This window comes from Natator depressus, chromosome 1 (genome assembly GCF_965152275.1).
Source record: "Natator depressus isolate rNatDep1 chromosome 1, rNatDep2.hap1, whole genome shotgun sequence".
Classification (NCBI taxonomy): domain Eukaryota; kingdom Metazoa; phylum Chordata; order Testudines; family Cheloniidae; genus Natator; species Natator depressus.
This window is the reverse complement of record NC_134234.1, coordinates 263,162,456-263,185,200: the sequence shown is the minus strand read 5'-3', so window position 1 is coordinate 263,185,200 and position 22,745 is coordinate 263,162,456. Positions and strand designations below refer to the sequence as shown.

The 22,745-nt window shown below is 40.7% G+C and overlaps 1 protein-coding gene across 6 annotated transcripts in view; it reads right to left on the bottom strand.

Moving 5' to 3' along the window:
- ANKS1B (ankyrin repeat and sterile alpha motif domain containing 1B) overlaps window positions 1-22,745 on the bottom strand; it is a 749,199-nt gene that overhangs the window by 506,018 nt on the left and 220,436 nt on the right. For all 6 annotated transcript variants that reach the window (XM_074941837.1, XM_074941834.1, XM_074941833.1 and 3 more), the window contains exon 10: window positions 727-892. In XM_074941837.1, the coding sequence (XP_074797938.1) occupies window positions 727-892 (166 nt within the window). The remainder of the gene's footprint in view (window positions 1-726; window positions 893-22,745) is intronic.

Genomic DNA, 22,745 nt, shown 5'->3' with positions numbered 1-22,745 from the left:
GTCAAAACAAGGGCAACAGGGAGAAGTATGTAATTTTGGAAAATGTAAACAGAGCCCTTGTTTATAGTATTATTCATATGACTCAGTATAATTGTTATTATCTTGTAAACATAACTCACTGCTGTTCAGAACTGTGTAATCCACATAGTAATTTGTCAAATTTAAAAATATTTTAGACTGTCATTTCATGTCTCTTTCAGTTTTTATTCACTGCATCTATATGAAATAGGAGCTCTGGGCTTTTATTTTGTATACATATATATTAATTCAAAGGTACTTTCTTTAATTTTATTCTCTGGTGGTTATTTTGTTAATTGTTAAGTAGTTAGATATTCAGAATATTTATTTATTTTGTTGTTTGTATTACAGATTAGTGTTAAGTACTTGGTAAAAATAGGATGGTGAGGAAGTGACTGCACATGCCTGGGAAATTTGCTCTAGAAATTTGGCTTTTATTCCTGGCTTTTCAACAGACTTCCATGGGAATCTAGGAAGTCATTTAACCCTTGCCTCAGCTTTCCTTCTATAAAATGTGGATAATATTTACATCCCTCACAGAGGTTCATTAATACATCCCTCACAGAGGTTCATTAATGGTGTAAATCACCCTCAGAGCCTCGGATGGAAGGCATTATACTAGTGAAAAATATTATAAGCCAACAATGAAATATTATACATATCATCAGACTGTACCAGTGATAAGGTAAGAGAATAGTGGTGATTTACCTGTTCTTGAGGAAGGTACTCTTGCTATTTCTAACGAACAAGGTTTCTTCGTAACTGCTATGTTCATGAAATCACAAAGGTTGTTTTCATTTTCTGAAGGATGAGCATCAAGAGAACCAGAAGGTACTACTTCCAGTGTATAGCTCCTTTTCTTTCGGTAAGACTCCTGAAAAGTGGAAATGCAACTACATGATAAAAATAGCCTTGGTGGATGCAGTAAAACTGGAAAAAAGAAAATGGTCCAATAACTCTGTCAAAAATAGAACTTAAAATTCAACAGTTTAAATAGATCACTTCCTACTGAAACCCTAAATTTAGTGACTAGAAGGGGTTACCTATATTCTATCATAAATAAATACATTTCACTGTTGAATATTACATTTTTTAAATTATTTGTGATGATTGTGTATGGATTTTTTTTAACTCTTCATTTGACATATGGCAAACCCTCTAATGCAGTTGCTTTTACTGTACCTTTTTTGTTAAGTTCTGATTCAGGTATACATCCTGATCAGGTTTTAAAAGTGTATTTTGTGAAAGAAACAGAATTATATAGAGTTAATAAATGGAATTTCTCTGTTTTCACGGATTTTGTGAGTCTGTTCATACTATATATATATATATAACACATGGATAACCTGATCTATTGTTTGATGGCAGAACCCAGAAGAGCTTAGTTTCCTTTGAATATCCTGAATGGCTAGTGTTATGGGCACTAGGGCTCTCTTTGGATATTCTTTTACGTGTGTTTTTTTGTGAATAGAAACAATTAGAAGTGGATACTTACTAGTTGTGATTTCCTGAGAAATAGGAGGCATCCCTTGATATCTATAGGCTACAGGCTCAATTCAAATCCCCCTGAAGTCAATAAAAAGACTCCTATTGGACTTCAAGTGGAGTTAAACTGTGCCTTAAATAAATATTTAAATATTAGTGGTGTATTCTAGGAGTATGAGCTCCCTACATTTACTAATGCTAGAAAGAAGCAAACAGATAGAAGATATGACATGTTCACTCTGCCAAATCATGAGATTGGTCTCAGTATTCAAAACCACTAAATTAAGTAGGGCTTGGCAGGTTCAGAACATGAGTGAAAATAGTCTGGTACAGGAATTTCTCTAATTTAGTGGTTGCAATCCAGCAAAATATGATAAAGCATTTAAAGACAATCTCTCACAGGAACACAGTGTTTGGCTATTCTGTGTCACCAATATGGATGCATGTAGAAATCAGACACCATGTAAATCTGATAGGACAAGAAACTATGCAACGGGCCAGAAAACACCAGTGTTCATAAGAGTCACACATAAGTAAAGTACTTCCCAGCAAACAATGTAAGAATGTGCCACCCAGAGGAGTTCATGGCATATCAATTTCCCCATAGACTAAAAAATATTTCATCCAGCCCAAGGCAAACAGATGGCTGTAGATAACCAGACCATTTCTGCTGTGGAAGGTTTGTGCATTCATTGGCCCTTTAAACTATAAGAACCTTCTGCAGTTTTTTCCTCTATTCAGTTATGCCTGATACATATGGAAGTTCAAAAGCAGATTATAATTCTGAACCTACTGGGAGGCAGAGACTCTGGCAGCAGCGTCATGGCAAGAGCAGCATGAGTACCCTCATAGCCGCTTCATGATTCCACACACTAACATTAGCAGAACCAAATTTCAGTGAACTGTTTGTTGAAACAGGAGAAGGGGGGTGTGGATTCAGAAACAGGAGATGACTATTGGAAGACATGTATAAAGAAGAAGCTGGAAGAAAAGCAACATCATGGAAAATGGTGGATTAAACAACTATAAACTGAATATAGGAAATGGTTTTCAGAGAAAATAAAAATATAAATTTGTAATAAATAGAATATATGCAAAAGAATAAACAGGCTAGCATAAATAATTAAAGATTAACAATTTCCATTGAGAAACAAAAGCAAATAGGGTTCTAAATAAAATTTAGAAAAGGAAACAATGAATGGGGAGGGAAAAAAACTGTTACATCTTTTACCTTTCCATCCATCCGTCTGTATGTTTGTCTATTCAGAATGTAGGCTCTGTGGGACAGCATCCTTGTTTATATTTCTGTATAGTGCCTAATGCACTTTAGGGCACTGTATAAATAAAGAGTTGGGCAAGTTTTGCATTTGGGCCTCCTGCATTGTTAAGTATGATTTTTTTTTTAACTCAAAATGGTCTCATTCCCCAGATGAAGAATGTACAAAATGGTGCTTTTGATACCAATCCTGCAAAGATTTACACATGGGCCTAGCTTTAAACATGGTAAAATGTCCATTTGAGAACAATGGGATTATTCACAGTAAGAAAAATATAGCACATAGACAAGTCTTTGCAGGTGCCTTCGAGTTGGCTCACACAGAACCCCGCATTTTGCACAAGGGACTGAGACTGAGAAGAGTTACAAAGGAATCTTAGAAAACTGCGTGACTGGGCAACAAAATGGCAGATGAAATTCAATGTTGATAAATGCAAAGTAATGCACATTGGAAAACATAATCCCAACATTACATATAAAATGATTTGGCCAAATTAGCTGTTACCACTCATGAAAGAGACCTTGAAGTCACTGTGGATAGTTCTCTGAAAACATCCACTCAAAGTGCAGTGGCAGTCAAAAAAGCGAACAGAATCTTGGGAATCATTAGGAAAGGGATAGATAAGAAGACAGAAAATATCACATTGCCTCTATATAAATCCATGGTATACCCACATCTTGAATATTGTGTGTAGATATGGTCGCCCCATCTCAAAAAAAGGTATATTGGAATTGGAAAAGGTACAGAAAAAGGAAACAAAAATGATTAGGGGTAGGGAACAGCTTCTGTTTGAGGAGAGATAATAAGACTGGAACTTTTCAGCTTGGGGAAAAGATGACTAAGGGGGGATATGATTGAGGCCTATAAAAGCAGGACTGGTGTGGAGAAAGTAAATAAGGAAGTGTTATTTATGCCTGCTCATAACACAAGAACTAGGGGTCACCAAATGAAAATAAGCAGCAGGTTTCAAACAAACAAAAGGAAGTATTTATTCACACAATGCACAGTCAACCTGTGGAACTCTTTGTCAGAGGATGTTGTGAAGGTCAGGACTATAACAGGGTTAAAAAAAGAACTAGATATATTTATGGTCCATCAATTAGCCAAGATAGGCAGGGATGGTGTCCCTAGCCTCTGTTTGCCATAGACTGAGAGTGGGCGTCAGGGGGTGGATCACTTGGTAACTGCCTGTTCTGTTCATTCCTTCTGGGACACCTGGCATTGGCTGCTGTCGGAAGACAGGATACTGGTCTACATGGATCTTTGGTCTGACCCAGTATGGCCGTTCTTATAGAAATGATAGCACTGTACTAGTAAAGTGTTTGCTTTCTTTCATTCAGAATAAAAGCAGAATACCTCTTCTATCTATGCTAACTCCCATCCTAATAGATTATTCTTGTTTTGTTTTGTGTATATGAAATTAATGAATGGACAGAAGAGAAGAAATCTTTCAAATTAGTGTAGGGATTCAAACAACATGGTGTCTTCTGAATTTAGAAATAACAGTTGTCCTGACTTTCAGATAAAGCTTGTACTCTATCTCCCCTCCCACACAGGGATGTACAGTCCTCAGACACAACCAAGCCCATGTGGTTCCGCTGTATTTGAAGGGTGGAGATTTTGAGAGCCCATTCCAAGGGTGTGCATCCCCTGGCACTCTGTTCCACAGAGGTTCCCTATAAGTAGTCTCACAAGGGAACTTGAAGGAGGAGGTTAGTGTGGATGGTTCTGATGCATTGCAAATCCAGTGGCCACAGCTCCTTCACAGAGGGTTGTTAGATGCTGCAACTCCATAGCAAAGGAAAGGATTTCTTCCCATGACCTCTGGGGAAGGATTTGCCCCTTTGTGCTTATGACTGTATTTAACAATGACAGATAGCACAAATTTATTTTCCATGGCAACCAAATACAATAGCAGAGCTCAGTTTAGCCCTTGTACATGACATCTTCTGCTGGCATAATACAGGGTGCAGGGCTCATGGTGATGGCAAATCTGCCTAGACTGGATTACAGCTCAAGCTACCTGGGGGCCCACAGGCACCAACACTGTTTGTTTGGAGAGTGGCCATGCCTAAGGTGCCCAGGGATGCCCAAGATGTACATTTCCAGTTTGCAAATTCTGCTTTCAGGACAAATGTGCGCAACTCATGTTGCAAGATTGCTATAAAGTGCCAGGCAAAAATTGTTAAAGGTGATAGGGTTACTAGTGAAGTTGGTGGAAGCTGAGTTACCAATAAGCAAACTCCCCCTAATATTCTAATAGTTCAAATAATGCCAATAAAATGGCCAGTGTAAGTTACATATGCCAAAGGCAAAAATTCATCTTTAACCAATATCCAAAGACATCTGGAATAGTATCAGATAAGCAATTTACTCAAAAAATTAAGCCTCAACTCAATAAAGAATATGTAGATAAAAAGGCAAATATAAAATTGACCTCTTGTTTCAGCAGAAAGTAATGGGAAGACTTCCTGGTTGGTGTAATATGTTCCTTTCTGTATGTGCCAAAGTCCATTCTTGAAATTGCATAGTTACGTACAATTTAAATAGCTAGATGTTAGCAAATCACATAAAATTGTTTTCAAGTCTCAGGCACCAAGCAATTTAATCCTCGCTTATTTCTAAAATGGAAAGCTGTGTGTAGTAATCTTAAGTATTAGGAGCTTTTGTTTCCCTTTTCCCCACTCCAATCCCCCATGCAATTTTAGTGTGTAGTAAGTCCACACTGGACCCACATGCCTCCTAAATGTACAAATGCACATAATAAATCCCATTAAAATGATAGTTGCATTACTATTGAGTAATCTTTAATACACAGAATCAAAATCTCACTTGTATTTGGATTTAATTTTAACCAGTTAGAGATGATTCAATCCTGAATGTCTATAAACTAATCCGAAATGTCAGAGCTGTCTAGGATTTGATAGAAAAGCTATATACATAACTGCATATCAGCTATTTAGTAGCTAACTGTTGTCAGAATTAGTTCTAGTTTGGAATAAGAACTTCATAAAGTTTTAAAGTAAGCTATGTGAGCTGGCAGTATGTTGTAGTTAGTAGTGTAGTAGAGAGGATGAACATTATAAACAACATAATAGGAAAAATATTGCAACCAGTGGGAAAAGCATTAGCAACAGTGCAGTGCAGCAGGTGAAGCAAACATATTTGGCCTTTGCTGCTCCTAATCATGACAGCAGTGTGCTGAGTTGCATTTGCTGTAAGATTGCCCGGAGCACACCAGTCCCCCTGATTGGAAGACCTCCAGACAATTTGCATGGTTCTGAGCATCAACTGATTAGCTGTTTCATTTTTTTCAACTACACGATTTAAGTGTCATATCTAGGCCAAGAGCGCAAGATGGGTGGAGAGCAGAAACAGGAAAAAAGATTGAGATATTTGGGAAAAGATTCCTAGACAGAAATAAAAAAACAATGCTAGGAAGCCATGAAGAAGGCAAAAGTCTATCTAATTTACATCACTATAGGCTATTGAAAAAAATAACAGAACAATGAAATATTACATTAAGGGAATCTCTCAATTGGAAAATTATGGCCCAAATTCTGGTCTTGTGAATAACAATGCTCAATAGGATCATATCAACATACAAATCAAACCTCTGTTGCTCTTGACACTGTAGGGCAAAAATCTGGTCTTCCCTTGCGTTCCAAGGCTCCATCTTCTCCTGATTCTCCTGCCTCAACTAGGGATTAAAGATATTGTGGCTTAAATGCAGACACATTTTAAAGGCTGACTGTAAAGAAGGCACACTTGTAAGCTGGTTGAGTTAAAGGCTAGGCTGCCTGCTATACTTTATCTTAATTAGGTTAGCTCGTGCTAAAGCACAACTTTCCTGATCTGGACTAGACATTTAAAAGATGCTTATGGCAGGGTGGACTAGGTCTGGAGGCTGCTGGCGTGACCAATAAGGGGCCAGAAGGGCCAGATAAAAGGCAAGCAGCAGAACAAAACCTTCAGTTGCTGTGTGGAGCTCGATGAGGGAGGAACAAGTGCCTGGCTGGCTAGATGAGTAGTCGGACTGCAGATAGCTCACTTCAGAGAGCTCACCAGACAGAAATGAGCCCAGCAAAGGCTACCAAAGACTAGATGCCTGGTTGGCTGGATAGAATAGCAGCAGAGCCATCAAAAGGTCAGTGCAGGCAGGCTGAGCCTGGGGGATTGAGCACAAAACCTGGCCAGATCAGAGAAGGGTACCAAGATGGGCCTGGCTGGGTGTCTGAAGAAGGCAGTGCCTCTGGGAAGAAGCCCAAGAGCTACAACCCCATAACAGGGCCATGATAAGAACTCAGGACTGTATACTCTAGAAGGGGGGACAGCGTGTGCGGCTCAGCTGGATGGCTGAGCTGCCGAAGATCAGCCAAGAGAACTGGTGGCCGGGGGCGGTCCTTGCAAGAGGCAGGTGCCATCCTGATGTAAAACCAAAAGCAGGCTCACACCTAACGGAGAGAAAGGGAGCCATCCACGAGAGGTGGGTACCCCCCCCCAGTGAAAAGAACTGTGTTTGCAGGCACTATCTCCTAGAGAAAAGGGGGCATGCACAAGAGATGGGTGCTGACCCCATTATAGTGGTAGAGAGAGCTAGATAACACTGCACCTTCTGTCTTCGTGATCTCATCCATTCACGTAATTTCAGCTATCATCTTGATCATGATTCACAAATCTACCATTTTACTTTTGACCTGTCTTCTACCATCCAAACGTGCATTTCATCCAATCTCTTCAGCATCTCTTCTTAAAATTAACATGGTCAAAACCCTGCTCACTCACTCCATTCTCTGTCACTATTGACATCTTCCTTATCATTCAGGATAATAACCTAGAGTCATCTTTCTTTCCTCCCAATTCCTGTACATCTAAATCTTGCCACTTCATCCTCCATACAGTCGTCTGAAATCCAACCTTTTCTGTCCACACTTCAAAAACCACTTCAGGACACTATTTCCTAGCCTTATTATGGCATCCTTTCTGGCCTCTTTCATACCCACATAACTTCCTATAATCTATACAAAAGTACACCTGCCAAGAAAACCTTTCATAACTATAGATCTAAACACAGCACCTTTTCTCTTTGAATGCCTTCCCTTTGAATACCTTTGAATGCCTTTTCGTTACTGTTTCCAGTTCATGCTTCTTGTTCCACTTTCCAGACCCTCTACAACTATACCCCTCACAGTTAATATAACAGACATAGAATATACTCATAAATAATATACTTATCCACTTATGTCTTATCATGTTGGCCCTATGCCCGTACACTCTGGCAATTGAGTCTGGCATCATTGATAGTTTCTCCACATATACCACCGACACCTTTGTGCTTTCTTCCATACTGCCCTTATGGATGGAACTACCTCCCTGTACTGATCTATAAAGCTAGTACCCTACCTCCTCTATACAACTTACTGCATGCCAGTCACTTTATTTGACTAGACCTGAGAATGGAAATCCACTAGAGTAAATTCAAAGCATGGTACACAAAATGTTTATCTCTAACTGCCCTTATTTTCCTCCCTCCCCCATTTTGCTTCTTTAAGGCTCAATTGTCTGTATTCACTCTAATGTCAATTTATCATATTATGATGCCATTTTCAGGAGTACTACCTCAAAGTATATGCACTATATTTAGGTGTGTGATGTTACAGATCTTCAACACATAATCATCATTGCCAGCGGTAACATCTTCCGGATGTTCTTGGACATGTGTGAAAATTATCTCATCTTTCTGGTTCACCTGTTGCTTCTATTTGTGTGAGCCGGTGGGCTCAAAACTTAGAATTACACCAATGGGAAGGCTGACTGTATGACCTTCTGCTTAGCGTTAAAGAGACAAATCACTGCTGCAATTGTACTCATTTATATAAATTTGGCTCAAGAACTGAAAGTCAGAAGCAACTATGGTTCAAATCCAGCCTGAGCTACTGTCTCAGTTTGAACTTAGACACTGCACTTAATACTGCTTTTACGAATACTGTTGACAAACTAGAGAAAAGGGAAGCTCATTGAAAGTCTATTCTCTTTTCACATGAGATGAGTAGACCTTGCTGAAATCAACTGGAGTTACTTACACCTGTGAGGGAAGAATAGGACTGCAGATGTCTGATCTTTACATTACTGTGTAAGTAAATTACCTTCAGTGCTCTAGGGAAAAAACCCTAAAGACAGTGATGTCCTAATAGGCTTAATTTCAATTTTATTGGGAACTGCTGAGGTGTCAGGAGACCAGAATCACAGTCTTTGGTTCACATGGATTAACAAAAGGTTAGTGGTCAATTAGTGGTTAAATCCATCATTTTGATTTAACTAAGGGGCCCTCAACTTTATATGCATCACTGAAAGCTGCTTAAACAGTATTGCAGGACCTGATGTGCAGCAACTTGCTGCACATCTGGATAGTCAGTTCAATATAAACAAAACACAATAATTATGGAGGTAGTATTGCCAGGCAATTTTCAGCTAAGTGAGAGGCTTCCCACTGGATATAGTGGGCCTTAGGCATCTTCTTGGATCTGTGTGTGATAACTGTTGACCAGTGAAAAGTGAGTTTTTGCCATGTCTGTTTATAGTGCTTTCAGGGCTTCAAAGCATTTTACAAATATTTACTAATTCACACATGTCTCCAGCTATTTCTTACTTAACCACATTATTTCCTATTCTGAATATAGGAAAAATTAAAAATACTGCATCCATAGTAAATGTTTTTAAAATGGAAACCACTGTGGAGAAGTACATGTCATTACCTCTATTTTACACAAATGGAATTTCAAACACAGAAATTAAGGCACATATCTCCAAACATGGCCTCAATTTCTGAGATTCCCAATGAATGATGAGTGCACTCAGGGCTTCTGAAAATCAGGCTCTAGCTGTTTAAAACTGGGCACCCAAAAACTGAGGTATCCAGGATTAAACACCACCTTTGAGTCACATCCAGGCTCAATTTTTCAATCATCAGTCAGTGGTTGGAGAAGGGAATTAGAACTCAGGAGTTCCTGTTTCTTCCATGAAGCTGAATCCATAACATCACAAAAATATTATTTCCCACTTGCATGTTGACAAAAATCTCATTGTCAGATATGAGATAATATAACATAACAACAGATGTTTATATTATCCATCTACTTCATTTATGGAAAAAAGCAATCCAATTTTATTTTTCTCTGCTACTAGTGCAGACAGTTTTGTACACCAATACGGATTCAGAAATATGTTTGGTTTTCACCTAGCACATCAAATGCATAACACTATTTAAAAATTCACTAGCTATTTCTTGGAGTGCCAATAGAACTCATTTTAAATAGACTGAATAACCTGTCTTTAGTGAAATGACACTAGAAAGCATATATAGTCTCAATATCCTGTCATAGAAACAAAAATCTATGTTTAGATTAAAGAGATATTGTCAAGATTGGTCCTTAAAAGTTGTCTAAAATCATACATACCATGTCAGCTTTGTTTTAGTTCTTGGACATGTGTGAAAATTATCTTATCTTTCTGGTTCACCTGTTGCTTTTTTGACAGTACAAAATGGTGTAGAAAGACAAAATTGTTAATAAATCCATTAAAAACATTATTTTTAATAGTATATTCCAGGAGTGAATTTTTTTCACTTAACTCTATGGTAACAGATTAGCCACTGCGAAGATGAGACGTTAAACATGGCAGCTCTTGTTTTGGAGAGATACTATAAATATTATCAGGAGGTAAAATATTTTAAAATGTCATTTTAGGACAGCTTCACTTGACAATAGTCTGTAGAAAACACTTCCAGGGCAAATTAAACACATAAAAATGCAAATAGTAATGTTATACAACTCAGGTAATATCCTCAAAGTAGGAAATTTGGAGTTAAGACTTCATTATTCCATATTTGTCATGCCTTTGTGCTTAGATGTTCAGTGCAAACTGTATTCTCTTGCATTCTTTATGGGCACATAATTCCCATTTTAACATGAATTTTACATGCTTCTGGGCTGCAGAATTAGGACCATGGGCAAGGTCAAGTGCTCTCAAAAAGTGACCTTAAAAACAAAATCCACCACCAACTGTGGAGAGTTAAGGAGTCTCTAGTCTGAACTGACATTAAGAAAGACTTTTCATTTGCGGGCAAGCTTTTTATACTTTGTCTCCTATCCTATAGAAGTCAAGCCAATTGAAGCCTCTTTAGTCTCTTATGGAACATGGGAAATAGTAAAATCAGGAATCACTGCCAGGAAAGTAATAGCACACATACTGCCTTTCTAAAAATGTGGTGTTAAAACTCATTCACAATTTCTACATAATGTTAATTCACATAAGTCACCATATAATATCTTATTTATAATTTATGGACTCTAAATTTATGAACACTTACTTTCAACTCCTTCTAGATTAGGCGTTGAAGGCCATAGCATACTCTGTCATCTGAAAACTAACTAGTCCAATATGTGCATAAGTCTCTATTTTGATATATGACTTTAATGTAATTAAATGTTGCCTCCATATTTTACATATGGTGGCTCAGGACACCAGAGATGATATGCCTTGAACAGGTTCTGTTCAGGCATGGGGTAGTAGACGCTTATCTCTGTCTGGTTAGTGTCTACTGTGTCTCTCACAATGAAAGTCTAAATACATCCTGAGCCACCAGCTAACCAAAACTGCAAGATCTACAGAAAGGAACACACACAACAGGAGCATGTCTGTTTGTAAGGATCCTGGGTCTGTGGAGCTTGGGACAGCTGACATCCCCCCATTGCCTCTGGGAGGCCATGCAGAACTACTACCAAGGAGCACTCTGGAGATTAGGTGCTGCAGAAAGTACCACCCAAAAGGTGCCAGAGCAACAGCCCCCTCTGGCTCTCTGATTGGCCATGCTTACTATTTAACACTGGCGAGGCAACCATGCAGATGTCTGGCCTGCTGATGCTCCAAAGATGAGAGAGTGAGGCAAGTCCTGATCTCTAACCTGAGCCTAACTTTGATCCTGACTCTTATCTCCTGACTCCAGCCTAGTAGCCATTTCTGATCTTTGGTCTCCAACCTCAGCCTGACTGATCCTGACTCTTCCCTACTGATTTCAGCTATCACAACTCCTCTGACCCCTGCTAACCGACCACTGCCTCATGGTCGCCCCTTGACTCCATGGCACCAGCCCAGCAGTAACCACTTGGCCTGACGGCCTATGCCTCGGTCCCTTACAGCAGTTTATGAATAAAGATCATGGCACTGTTTTGATATAACTGGGGTTACAAAGAAACATACAGTATCCTTTACCTAGGGCAGAAGCTGGCAGAGCATTTTGCCCCATGAAAAATGGATCATAAAACAGACATCGCTGAAAAATGCTGGAAGGACTTTGGGGTGAGCTTTGCATGACATGACAGTATCTAGTTAAATAAGAAAATGGTTACCTACCTTTCCATAACTGTTTTTAATTAAAGATATGTTGCACATGTCAAAATAAATGCCAGCTGCACGCTTATAAAGCTAATAGCCAAATTCTGTTTTAGATCTAGAAGATAGTTCAGCACAAGGTCCAGGGGTGCCCACTCTGGAGATACACCTTTCCTATGAGACTAAATGGAGAAGCAATTCCACTTACCTAGGTAATTGTTTCTAGATGAGGGTTATCTGCTTATCAGAAGCATATTTTGGACATCCATAAAGCAGGACTTCTCAAAGGGTGTCAGCCATGAACCATACCCACTATGAGATGGATAACTCAGAGGCTATGATGGAGCAGGCGCCCATGGTCCTGGGAGATTATGTCTGTATCCAACAGAAGGGGCAGATGAGGCTCAATCAACAAATCTAGTAGGGTCTATAAGGATGAGGAGTGCATGGTCTTGTTTTATTTTGAATATGACTCTGGGAAGTAAAAGAATTGGAGGGAAGATATACAGGATGGAATTCTTCTAGGATAGGAGAAAAGCGTCTGTCAAGTGATCCTGGGCCGAACCCTCCCCAGGAACAGAATTGATGGTCCTTTCTGTTGGTTCTTGTTGCAAAAAGATCCACTTGGGAAGTCCCCCGTAATTGGAAGATGAACCTGGCCACAATGACCAATCATGTTGATTGAAGAAGGATCTGCTAACTTGATCCATTAACATGTTCTGTTTCCTCAGAAAGTAAGCAGCTTTGTGATGAATTGAGTGGGTGATACGGAAATCCCAGAGGCAGACTGCCTCCTGGCAGAGTTGGTCTGACTGTTATCCTCCTTGTCTGTTTATGTAAAACATGGTCACTGAATTATTTGTCAGAATCAGATTTTTTTTCACCACTATGAGGGGGAGGAAGGCCAAGCAGGCTCTCTGTACCACTGTTAACTCCTTCATACTTGTGAGATTCTAGATCTTGAGTTGACCAAAGGAGTCTCAAGAGTGAGACTCCTGAGCCTGGAATAACCCCATATGAGCTCTCTAACACAGAGAAGATGTGTCTGTGACTAGCATGAAGGTTGGTAGCACGGGGAGAAAGGGAGCCCCAACAGAAACTTTCAAAGGGTCCATCCACCAATCTAGGGATGACAAGACTAGTGAGAGTGGTCCCTGAAGAGGGATGGGGAAGGGAGTAAAAATGAACTGGGTGGCATACGCCTGTTCCACCATGCTTAAGACCCACTGGTCTGACGTTATGTGGGCCCAAGCACTTATCCCACTTCATAAGTGATTGGTACATAAAAGATGGGGAACAGATGGAATTTAGATAAGCTGGTATGCTGTCCTCAACTGTCCCGTAAAAATGATTGTTTGGAACAGGCAGCTGGATGGGATTAGTCTACAGATGCTGAAGAGGAGGGCTGTAGATATCGCCTCCTATAGGCCCTTCCTTTTTTTCTTGTTGGAACTTGGGCTCAGGGAGCAAAACTCTGGTGTCTGTATGGCTGCTGTGAATGAAACTGATTTATTTTAATCTCTGGGGGATTCAAAAGGATTTGAGTGTCACCCTGGAATCTTTGAGGCTATGAATCTTGTCATCAGTTCTCTGAATACAGAGAGATCATTTTTAAATGGAAGTTTTAGATAGTCTGTTGGACCTCTTGGGGTAGCTCAAATGACTGCAACCATGAATACCTTCTCATAGTAATGGCTGATGCCATTGTTTGAGCAGCCAAATCTGCACTATCCAAACTATCTAGAAGGTCAGTCCTGGTGACCAGCTTGCCCTCCTCAGCCATTACTGAAAAATTGTGTCTACAGTCATCTGGTAATTGGTCTATGAATATTTTTAAATGTTCTGACATTCCAGGGTGCAATCCAGACCAGTGAGGGGTTGCGTCACCACCTGCCCTGCAACCTGGAGTGCCTCACAATGCTTTGCTGCTGTAGCTCCCAACCTGGGCCCCCTCACAAACAGCCAGACAGCATGTAGGTCACACCTGGAGTGTCTGTGTATAGCTGCAGCCTGCCAGCAGCACTCCAGTCACACTTTGGCTTCCACAGCCTTAGTTAACACTTGCAGGGTGACTCCAACACACTCCCAGTCCTGAATTTCCCCCCAAAGTGTGTGTTCTTCACTATCGAGCCCTTTCCTGGAGAATTCAACATTTTAGATCTGTTGCCCCTGTAAGGGAACAATATCTAACAATTTGCTATTTTAAATGGAGTTACCCAAACAATTCAGTTTGAATGCAGCAGTGGATTAATTTGATTAAAGAATTAAACAAGTTTATTTAACAACATAGAGACATTTTAAGTGAGTACAAGTAAAAGGCAGAAAGGGTTACAAGATAAAAAGATAAAAGTGCTTTCTAGTGCTAAAACTTAAACTAGACTTGGTTCAAGACAAAATTCTTACCACATGCTCTCAGCAACTGGGCTGCCAAATTTCAGGTCAGGATCTCTCCCAAAGTCAGATGTCTGCCTCCTTTGTCTTCTTAGGTGAGAGAGAGGTGGCTTCCTGAAAAATAAAACTTGCAGCCAAACAGATCCAGCCTCTTCAAATCTTTGCCTTTTGGCATGGAAACTTCTTGTCCCAATCTTTCCCGCTTATTGGTGGCTGCCACCACAAGAGAATCCAGGCAGGGGGGTTAGAATAAAAATGTTCATACCCCTTAGAGGGGACAAAGTACTTCTTCTCAGCTTGTTTTGCTGTGGAGTTTGAGGCAGGGAGGTGGGTGTCTGCCAAAAAGCCTTGACCAGCTCCATGATAATTTCATTAATTAGCAGAGCCACCTTAGCTAGAGTTGCCGACACCAGGATGTCCACCAACCTGAAAGAGATTTTGGACACCACTTCTGCTTAAATGTCAAGTGCAGAGGTCATTCTTTTAAAAAGATCTTGAATGGCTCTGAAGTCCTCCAGTGGTGGTAAATGACTTGACGGCTCAATAACCTCATCTGGTGATGAGAACACAACAGGCATCTGAGGTGGTGTCTGGTCCATAACTTGCAGTGGAGAGGCTGTCTGAGTGAGTTCTGGATGCTCAGTACCAGTTTCAGTAGCGGGCACAAGAGAATGTTGCTCTCAGTGATCAGTACTGGTCTCTGCACTGGTTATTGGGGGATGGTGCTCTCAGTGCTGGTGTCTCCAGTGTGCCCACCACAGCTGTGTCCAAGATGATTGAAGGGGAATCCCTACAGTGACCACAATGGCCACTGATATGGACTTAGGATTCATCCTTACCTGGGCCATTGATCTTTAGCAGGAGGCCAATGTTGACATTGCTGCATGGCCCATGGGCCTTGACTTTGATTGTGGGGTATGTGCCATGTCCTGGACTGGATACAGAGAACCTCATCTCTGTCTGAGGAGAACTCAGATGCTTCTGAGAAAGGAGGGCCCAATTCAGATGGGACTGGTGAATGGTTCATGTACCCGGGAATGGCGGTACCAGAGAAATCATGGGAGGTTTTCCTTTCAACAAGACAGGCTTCAGCAGAGGTTTGGGAAGTAGTACCACAGGATCTTGGTGTGGTGAGGTATCTGCCACAGGCATCAGCATCAACACTGGTTGGAGGCCTTAAGTTGCTGGTGATAGCAGTACTGAGAGGGTAAGCAAGTCTATTGCAGCTGCATATGCCTCTGGAATGTTTGGGATCTGCACTGTCTGCTGGCTCCATAAAGGTCTTTAAGGGATGAAATGGGTTCGGCACCTGCCTCTTGTGTGTGCCCCCCTTTTCTCTGGCCGATATACCTCCAATCACAGTTCTTTTCACGGGGGGAGGAGGCACCCACCTCTCATGGATGGCCCCCTCTCTCTCAGTTAGGTGTGAGCCTGCTTTTCTTTTTTGGTCTTACATCAGGATGGCACCTGCTGCTTATAACCACACACCACCACCTCCTGGCCGCTGGTTCTCTTGGCTGATCTTGGCAGCTCAGCCCTCTGGCCAAGCCGCACATGTTGTCCCCCCTTCTGGGGTATGTAGTCCAAATTCTCTCTCAGGGGGCTGTAGCTCTAAGGCTTCTTCCCCGTGGCACTGCCTTCTTCAACCATTCAGCCGGGGCCCATCTCGGTACCCTCAGCTGGTGTCCTTTTCAGCAGGCCTCCCTGGGCTTAGTCTGCAACCAGACCAGCAGAGCCCATCTCGGTATCCTAACTTGGTCTGTCCAAGCCCTGGGTTCAGTCCCCCTGGGCTTCAGCCTGCCTGCACTGACCTTCTGCGGGTCTTGCTGCTCTTCCAGCCAGCCAGGCACCTGGTCTTCAGCAGCCTTCCCTGGGCTTCAATCCTGTCCACAGTGAGCTGTCCACGGTACCGCTGCTCTTTCAGCCAGCTAGTTACCCAGTCTTCACTCCTCTAGCTCCATCAGCCCCTCTGATTAGCCACTCTTTTGCAGCCATTCTAGGCTTCCTGGAGGACTTCTCACTGCTCCATTTTGGGACAGTGTGATGCAGGGCCATGAGGCTTCCAGCAGCAGGCCTCTGGACCTAGTCCACCCTGCCACAAGGGGACAGCTTTGACAGACCTGACACAGGCTCCAGAGGCAGCCATTCCCTCTTGGTAGGTGATGAGCATTCTAGGGATGGCCTCTCTCCAAACACTTCATGGAGTCCCTGCCTCTGGCTTGCTTTGCTATAGACACACAAGAGCAAGAAGTGGAACCCAAGGAAGGCCTGAGTCTTTTCTTTGGTAGCAGAGAACGAAATCAAGGAGAAGTAGACATCTCCAGTGGGATGTTCCATACAATTGGGGCACTCTCCCCTTGTGACAACTCCAATGGGGGTCGAAGTGCTGCTTTCATAAGCAAGCACTAATGCTTACTGCCCTATATGTTTTTGAGCTGGGCTTGAAACCTTTACAGATGGGACCTTTGTCACTGATGTGGGGTTCTCCTAAACATTTCAGGCAGGTTGGATGCAGGTCACTGACCAGCATAGGTTTTGTGCAGGTCCAACCGCAGTTAAATGCCAGCAAAAAAGTCGTACTAGTACTGGTCCCAAAAGAAGGAAAAAATGGTCAAAAAGAGACCAACCCCCTCCACAGAAACATAACTTTAATTTTAGTCCATTTAGACTGTTTTAACTATAACTAACAAATTACTAATTTACAAACATATACAAAGAAGAGGAGAGGAAAGTACCTGAATTAATCAAATCTGGAATCACTCCAACTGCCATCACTGGTGGTAAGAAGAAATGGAGGGGGATCAGGGGTGACTGCATTTTCTTACACCAGCATGTAGTGGCATGTGGCAACAGAAGGCACTCAAGCCACCACTGAGGGGGCAAAATCTCCAGTGTCTGTGCACAGGGCACACACACACCTACAGTGGAACAGACATGTGCAATCACTCATAGTAGCAGCCTAGGTTCTAAAATACACGTTATGATTTTTATAGGTAGCCATTTGTTTCCAATATTTCTACTTTCTATCATTTGAATCTCTCCTCTTTGTTAAACAAACGTTGGCTTATTGTCACTGCAACATATCCACATGCTGTTTGTTAAACAGAGCGGTGATCTGAGGTGAAACTGGTAAACTGAGGTGTACTGCTTCTTTGGGAGCAGCAAATCTGTGGTTATTGTGAATGTCCCTCGGAACAGGGCATAGACACTCCAGGGCAGGGGTGCTGGAACAATTTGTATAGTGAGGGTGCTGAGAACCATTGAACCAAACTGTAAACTCTGTATATAATGGAAACCACTTCAAGTCAGGGGATGCAGCAGCACCCCCTGCACTCCTAGTTCCAGCACCTATGCTCCAGGGAGATGCTTAGAGGTCTCAAGAGTTGGAAAGTGCCTATTGCTAACCTGTAGCGAGAGAAAGAGAGAGGGGACTGAGTAGGCCTAGAGGGGAGTGCTTGTGTTGCCCTTGGCCGGTGGAGTTGGGGAGCTGACACCCAGCAGGCACAGACAAAACTTCCTCACACTAAAGGCAGGTGATAGCAAGGTGCCCCAGCCCTGGGTACCCCTAGGAAGCATCACAAATAGGTGCGTGGATGTTCTTAACCATGTTTATTCTTGAAAATGTCACTGAGTTCAAAACAAATTTTTCTTCACTTGCTATCATCTACTGGCCAAAATTCTTACAGTGATTGATAGTGCCATTTCTAATATTTAACTTACATGGGGATACAGTGGACGAGACGCTGGATATGAGTCAACAGTGTGCCCTTGTTGCCAAGAAGGCCAATGGCATTTTGGGATGTATAAGTAGGGGCATTGCCAGCAGATTGAGGGACGTGATCGTTCCCCTCTATTCGACACTGGTGAGGCCTCATCTGGAGTACTGTGTCCAGTTTTGGGCCCCACACTACAAGAAGGATGTGGATAAATTGGAGAGAGTCCAGCGAAGGGCAACAAAAATGATTAGGGGTCTAGAGCACATGACTTATGAGGAGAGGCTGAGGGAGCTGGGATTGTTTAGTCTGCAGAAGAGAAGAATGAGGGGGGATTTGATAGCTGCTTTCAACTACCTGAAAGGGGGTTCCAAAGAGGATGGCTCTAGACTGTTCTCAATGGTAGCAGATGGCAGAACGAGGAGTAATGGTCTCAAGTTGCAATGGGGGAGGTTTAGATTGGATATTAGGAAAAACTTTTTCACTAAGAGGGTGGTGAAACACTGGAATGCGTTACCTAGGGAGGTGGTAGAATCTCCTTCCTTAGAGGTTTTTAAGGTCAGGCTTGACAAAGCCCTGGCTGGGATGATTTAACTGGGAATTGGTCCTGCTTTGAGCAGGGGGTTGGATTAGATGACCTCCTGAGGTCCCGTCCAACCCTGATATTCTATGATTCTATGATCTCAGGTGAGCCTCTTTGCTTTTGGAATCCACAAGCAGCACAGTTTGATGAGCATTATCAATCAATAGTCTACAATTTACCCAGACAACATATTTATGAAATAAAATTTACAAATAAAATTCTCTGTCAGGAGAAGTGGCTCCAAAAGTGTCTAGGCATATCTCTCAGGGATTATCAGTGCCACAATATGCAGTTTCTGGTTACTGCAGAAATATGGGGAGATATCTGCTTTTCTATAAGGAGTGGATAGAATCTTCCTCATTATGTTTTTAACTTGTAAATTAAAGAACTTATGGGGATAGAAGTAGTTGCTAACGATACTATTGATGATGATACTCTAAGCTGGTGAGGGATGTCATTGGGCTAGAATGGGAAATCAGGTAAAAATAAGGAATTTTACTAATTTTAGATTATATTGTCAGATAATTAAGACTGCATTAAAGTAGAGATACGATTGTAAATATTGATTAGTTCTAGACAATATAATTAGAAGTAGAGCAGAATTACTCATCTGAGAAAGGTTTCAGAGTAGCAGCCGTGTTAGTCTGTATCCGCAAAAAGAAAAAGGAGTACTTGTGGCACCTTAAAGACTAACTAAGTCTTTAAGGTGCCACAAATACTCCTTTTCTTTTCATCTGAGAAAGGCTCCCTTTTTTCTGGGTGTTAAATGTTCCTGCGAACACATGCTAGCATAGCTTCTGCTAGGGAGCCAAGACCCAAGAGTAGGAATCCATTCTATGTGATATCTTTAGAAAATCTGTTTTCCAGTTACAATTATGTTCTAGGAGAATTTTTCTTAAACCTTTAAATGGTTATAAAGTAGAAGTAAAAATGATATAAAAATATTTCCAATTTCAAAATAACCCAAGCACATAATTAGATAGCAAATAATTCATTATGAGTGGCTTTCCATTCATCTGAAAGTAGTAGAGTTGCTGTAATTTTATGAACAGTAAAAACGAGATTTTTTTATCTACTGTTAGTAATTTAATGCAAGTAATTTTTGTAATGTCATAATTAGAACCATTTTATAACTGAGTCAAACTATGTTATATGTACTTTGTTATGACAGCTAGCTACATGAATATGTAATTTATCACAGAATGGGTAATAAGGTTCATTTCCTGCTTATAACAGAATTTGAGAGAACCCCGGTGGTGATATGGCATCGGTTAGGGGCAATCACTTGGACTGTAGGATTTGCTTCTGGCTTGCGCCAAGAATTCATAGTACTCGTTTAAAAAGAGTTTGTCATACCCATTTCAGGAAGGGCATTAGGACTGAACCACTGGATTTGTTGTGGCAGTGTATGTACTCCATGGTGGCCCAGCAATCAAAGGATTAATGCAGGTACCATTGACCAAGCTGACTGGGAACAGCTGGGAAGCAGAGGCGTGGGGTGGCTGCCAGAAGAGCAAGTAGGCTGAAGAAGGGAACTCCTGCCAGCAAACTGCTAAGAAACCACATAAAGACAGCACCCTAAGAAGGGGCATCCAACCAACATTGCCATTCCACAGGCAGCAATATGAATTAAATGCCCAAAGATTGCTGAAATGAATTTTCTTCCTCTCCCACACTTGGAACAGGTTTTGTAAATATACATTGTCATCTGAAGAGCGGAGAGAAATGTTCCCAACAAAACTCTGAACAAGACTCCTCATCTTGCTACAGATTGTTATAAATTTGAAATTCAGATCATGTTCACAGAAGTGTTCATAAATTGTTCACACAAAGTTGGGTTAACGCGTGACTGCATTTTCGAAAATTGAAGATTATTTATATAGCACTCCAAAACATGCTTGCACTTGACTTCTATGCTACAACATGTAAGAAAACAAGTGAGTTTTCTTAGAGGTTTTAAGTTCATTCAAACCTAACATCTCAAAGCAAAACTACATGGAGATGAATCCCTGCAAATTGAAACCAAAGAATGTTTGCCCAAACCACTGCAAAACAAAATAAAAGCATAGCTCTAGTTATAAGTATCTGAAAAACAGGAGTGAGTTGTGAAAATGCCAGTACAATTTTAACTACAACAGAGGAGAAATCTCTATAGAATGGACCCCATCATTTTGAGAGTAGAAATTTCATAATTCTAACTGATAAATGTTTGCAATTTAAAATTCAGTTAGATTGTTTGTAGACTCCTACATGCCACCTCATGCATACAAAGAGGAGGTAATGAAAAAGAGCTTTCTACAATAACTTACTCTTACAAATAATATATTGTTAAAACTCTAAATAATTTGTTTCATGCAAATGCTGATGATTATCTAGGTTAACGTTGCAAAATATGGTAACTGGCTTCAAACAATAATTCTTAATTTAGGCTATCAAAAAGCAATAATAGCAGTTCCAAACTAGACATCTGAGCATTTTTGCATTTGTCTTCATTAGCTGACTTTAAACAAAAAGCAGATCACTCTGTAGAGAAGTGCATGAAAAGATTAAGTATGACCTTGAAAAGATAAAATTAGCTAAACTATTAGTTCCATGGAAATGGATAACAATATTTATTTCAGGTAATTGTTTATTTTTCTGTAATCTTTAAACATGCAATATTTGCCCAACAGAAAATATAAATAAAATAAACTCATCAGTATACAGAGTACATATCAGCATGTTAAAGAAACTTTCAGGATGAAAAAGATTTAGAATAAAATGATTAAATCCTACATATTACTGCTTATTTAGAATACTAGGAATACATACAGTAACTTAATGCCTGTCTATCTATACAATTACTTAGATGGCGCTCTGACAAGTTGTACAGATCTTTTGGGACATCAACAAGGACCCCTGTAAACATGGTATCGGCATGAACCAATTTCTCTAGTGAACAGAAGTACATCTGTTTGGACATTAGGAAGCTAAGGTCCAGAGGACTCCCTCCCAAACCCACATGCGCGCGTGTACACACACACACACACACACACACACACGCGCGCGCGAAGGGCAGCTGCACCTAACTTTCAAAAGCACATATAAAGAGGGCAGTTTCTTAGGAAGGCTGCTGCTGCAAGGAGAAAAACTACTCTTCATTTTCTGAGGGACTGCTACAAATATGTGTTTTTCTTCATATATTTTTGGGCTCTCAGCCCTGTTCGGATAAACAGTCCAGAAATGCTGGGAGACTTCTAGGAAGGGAAGATGACCTCAATAGTGAGGGATGATTGAAGCACTTCCCTCTTCCTTCCAGCATTCTGCAACAGTTTGTTACTCCATTGTTTGTTACTCTGTATAAATGTCTGCATTTCTAGAGACTCTCCAGCATCTTCTCCAGCGTTATTAGAAATTTGTGTGGGGAAACAGTACAATTTGTTCTCAACTAACCGTAGTATTTTATAAATTCTTTCACTCTCAGAAACCAACAAACTGATGATATGATCACTGGATTTAAAAGTTGCAAGTAAAAACTATTATTTTCAGAAAGAGGGATTCCCCATCATTAATTACTTTTCCAGTTTGACTTGAGGAAATGCAAATCTAATTATATTCAGCTTAGCAAATTAGTACTGCAAGCATGACAAGGTATTTCCTTGAAATTAACTACTCCTACACATGCTCCCACACTGAATCAACAGGAACAAGGAGATGCTCCAAAATATTTTTCTTTCAAGTACTAAAATTTTAATTCTTTGAAAGTCAAGTCAAACAAAAAGTAACATAAGAATAAACATATCTGTTATGAGTAATACCTTTAATTTATACTCAATTATTGCATAGACAATTAGATGCAAATTGGATGGAAACAGACTATCCTGAAGTTATCCTCTAAACATCCTACAG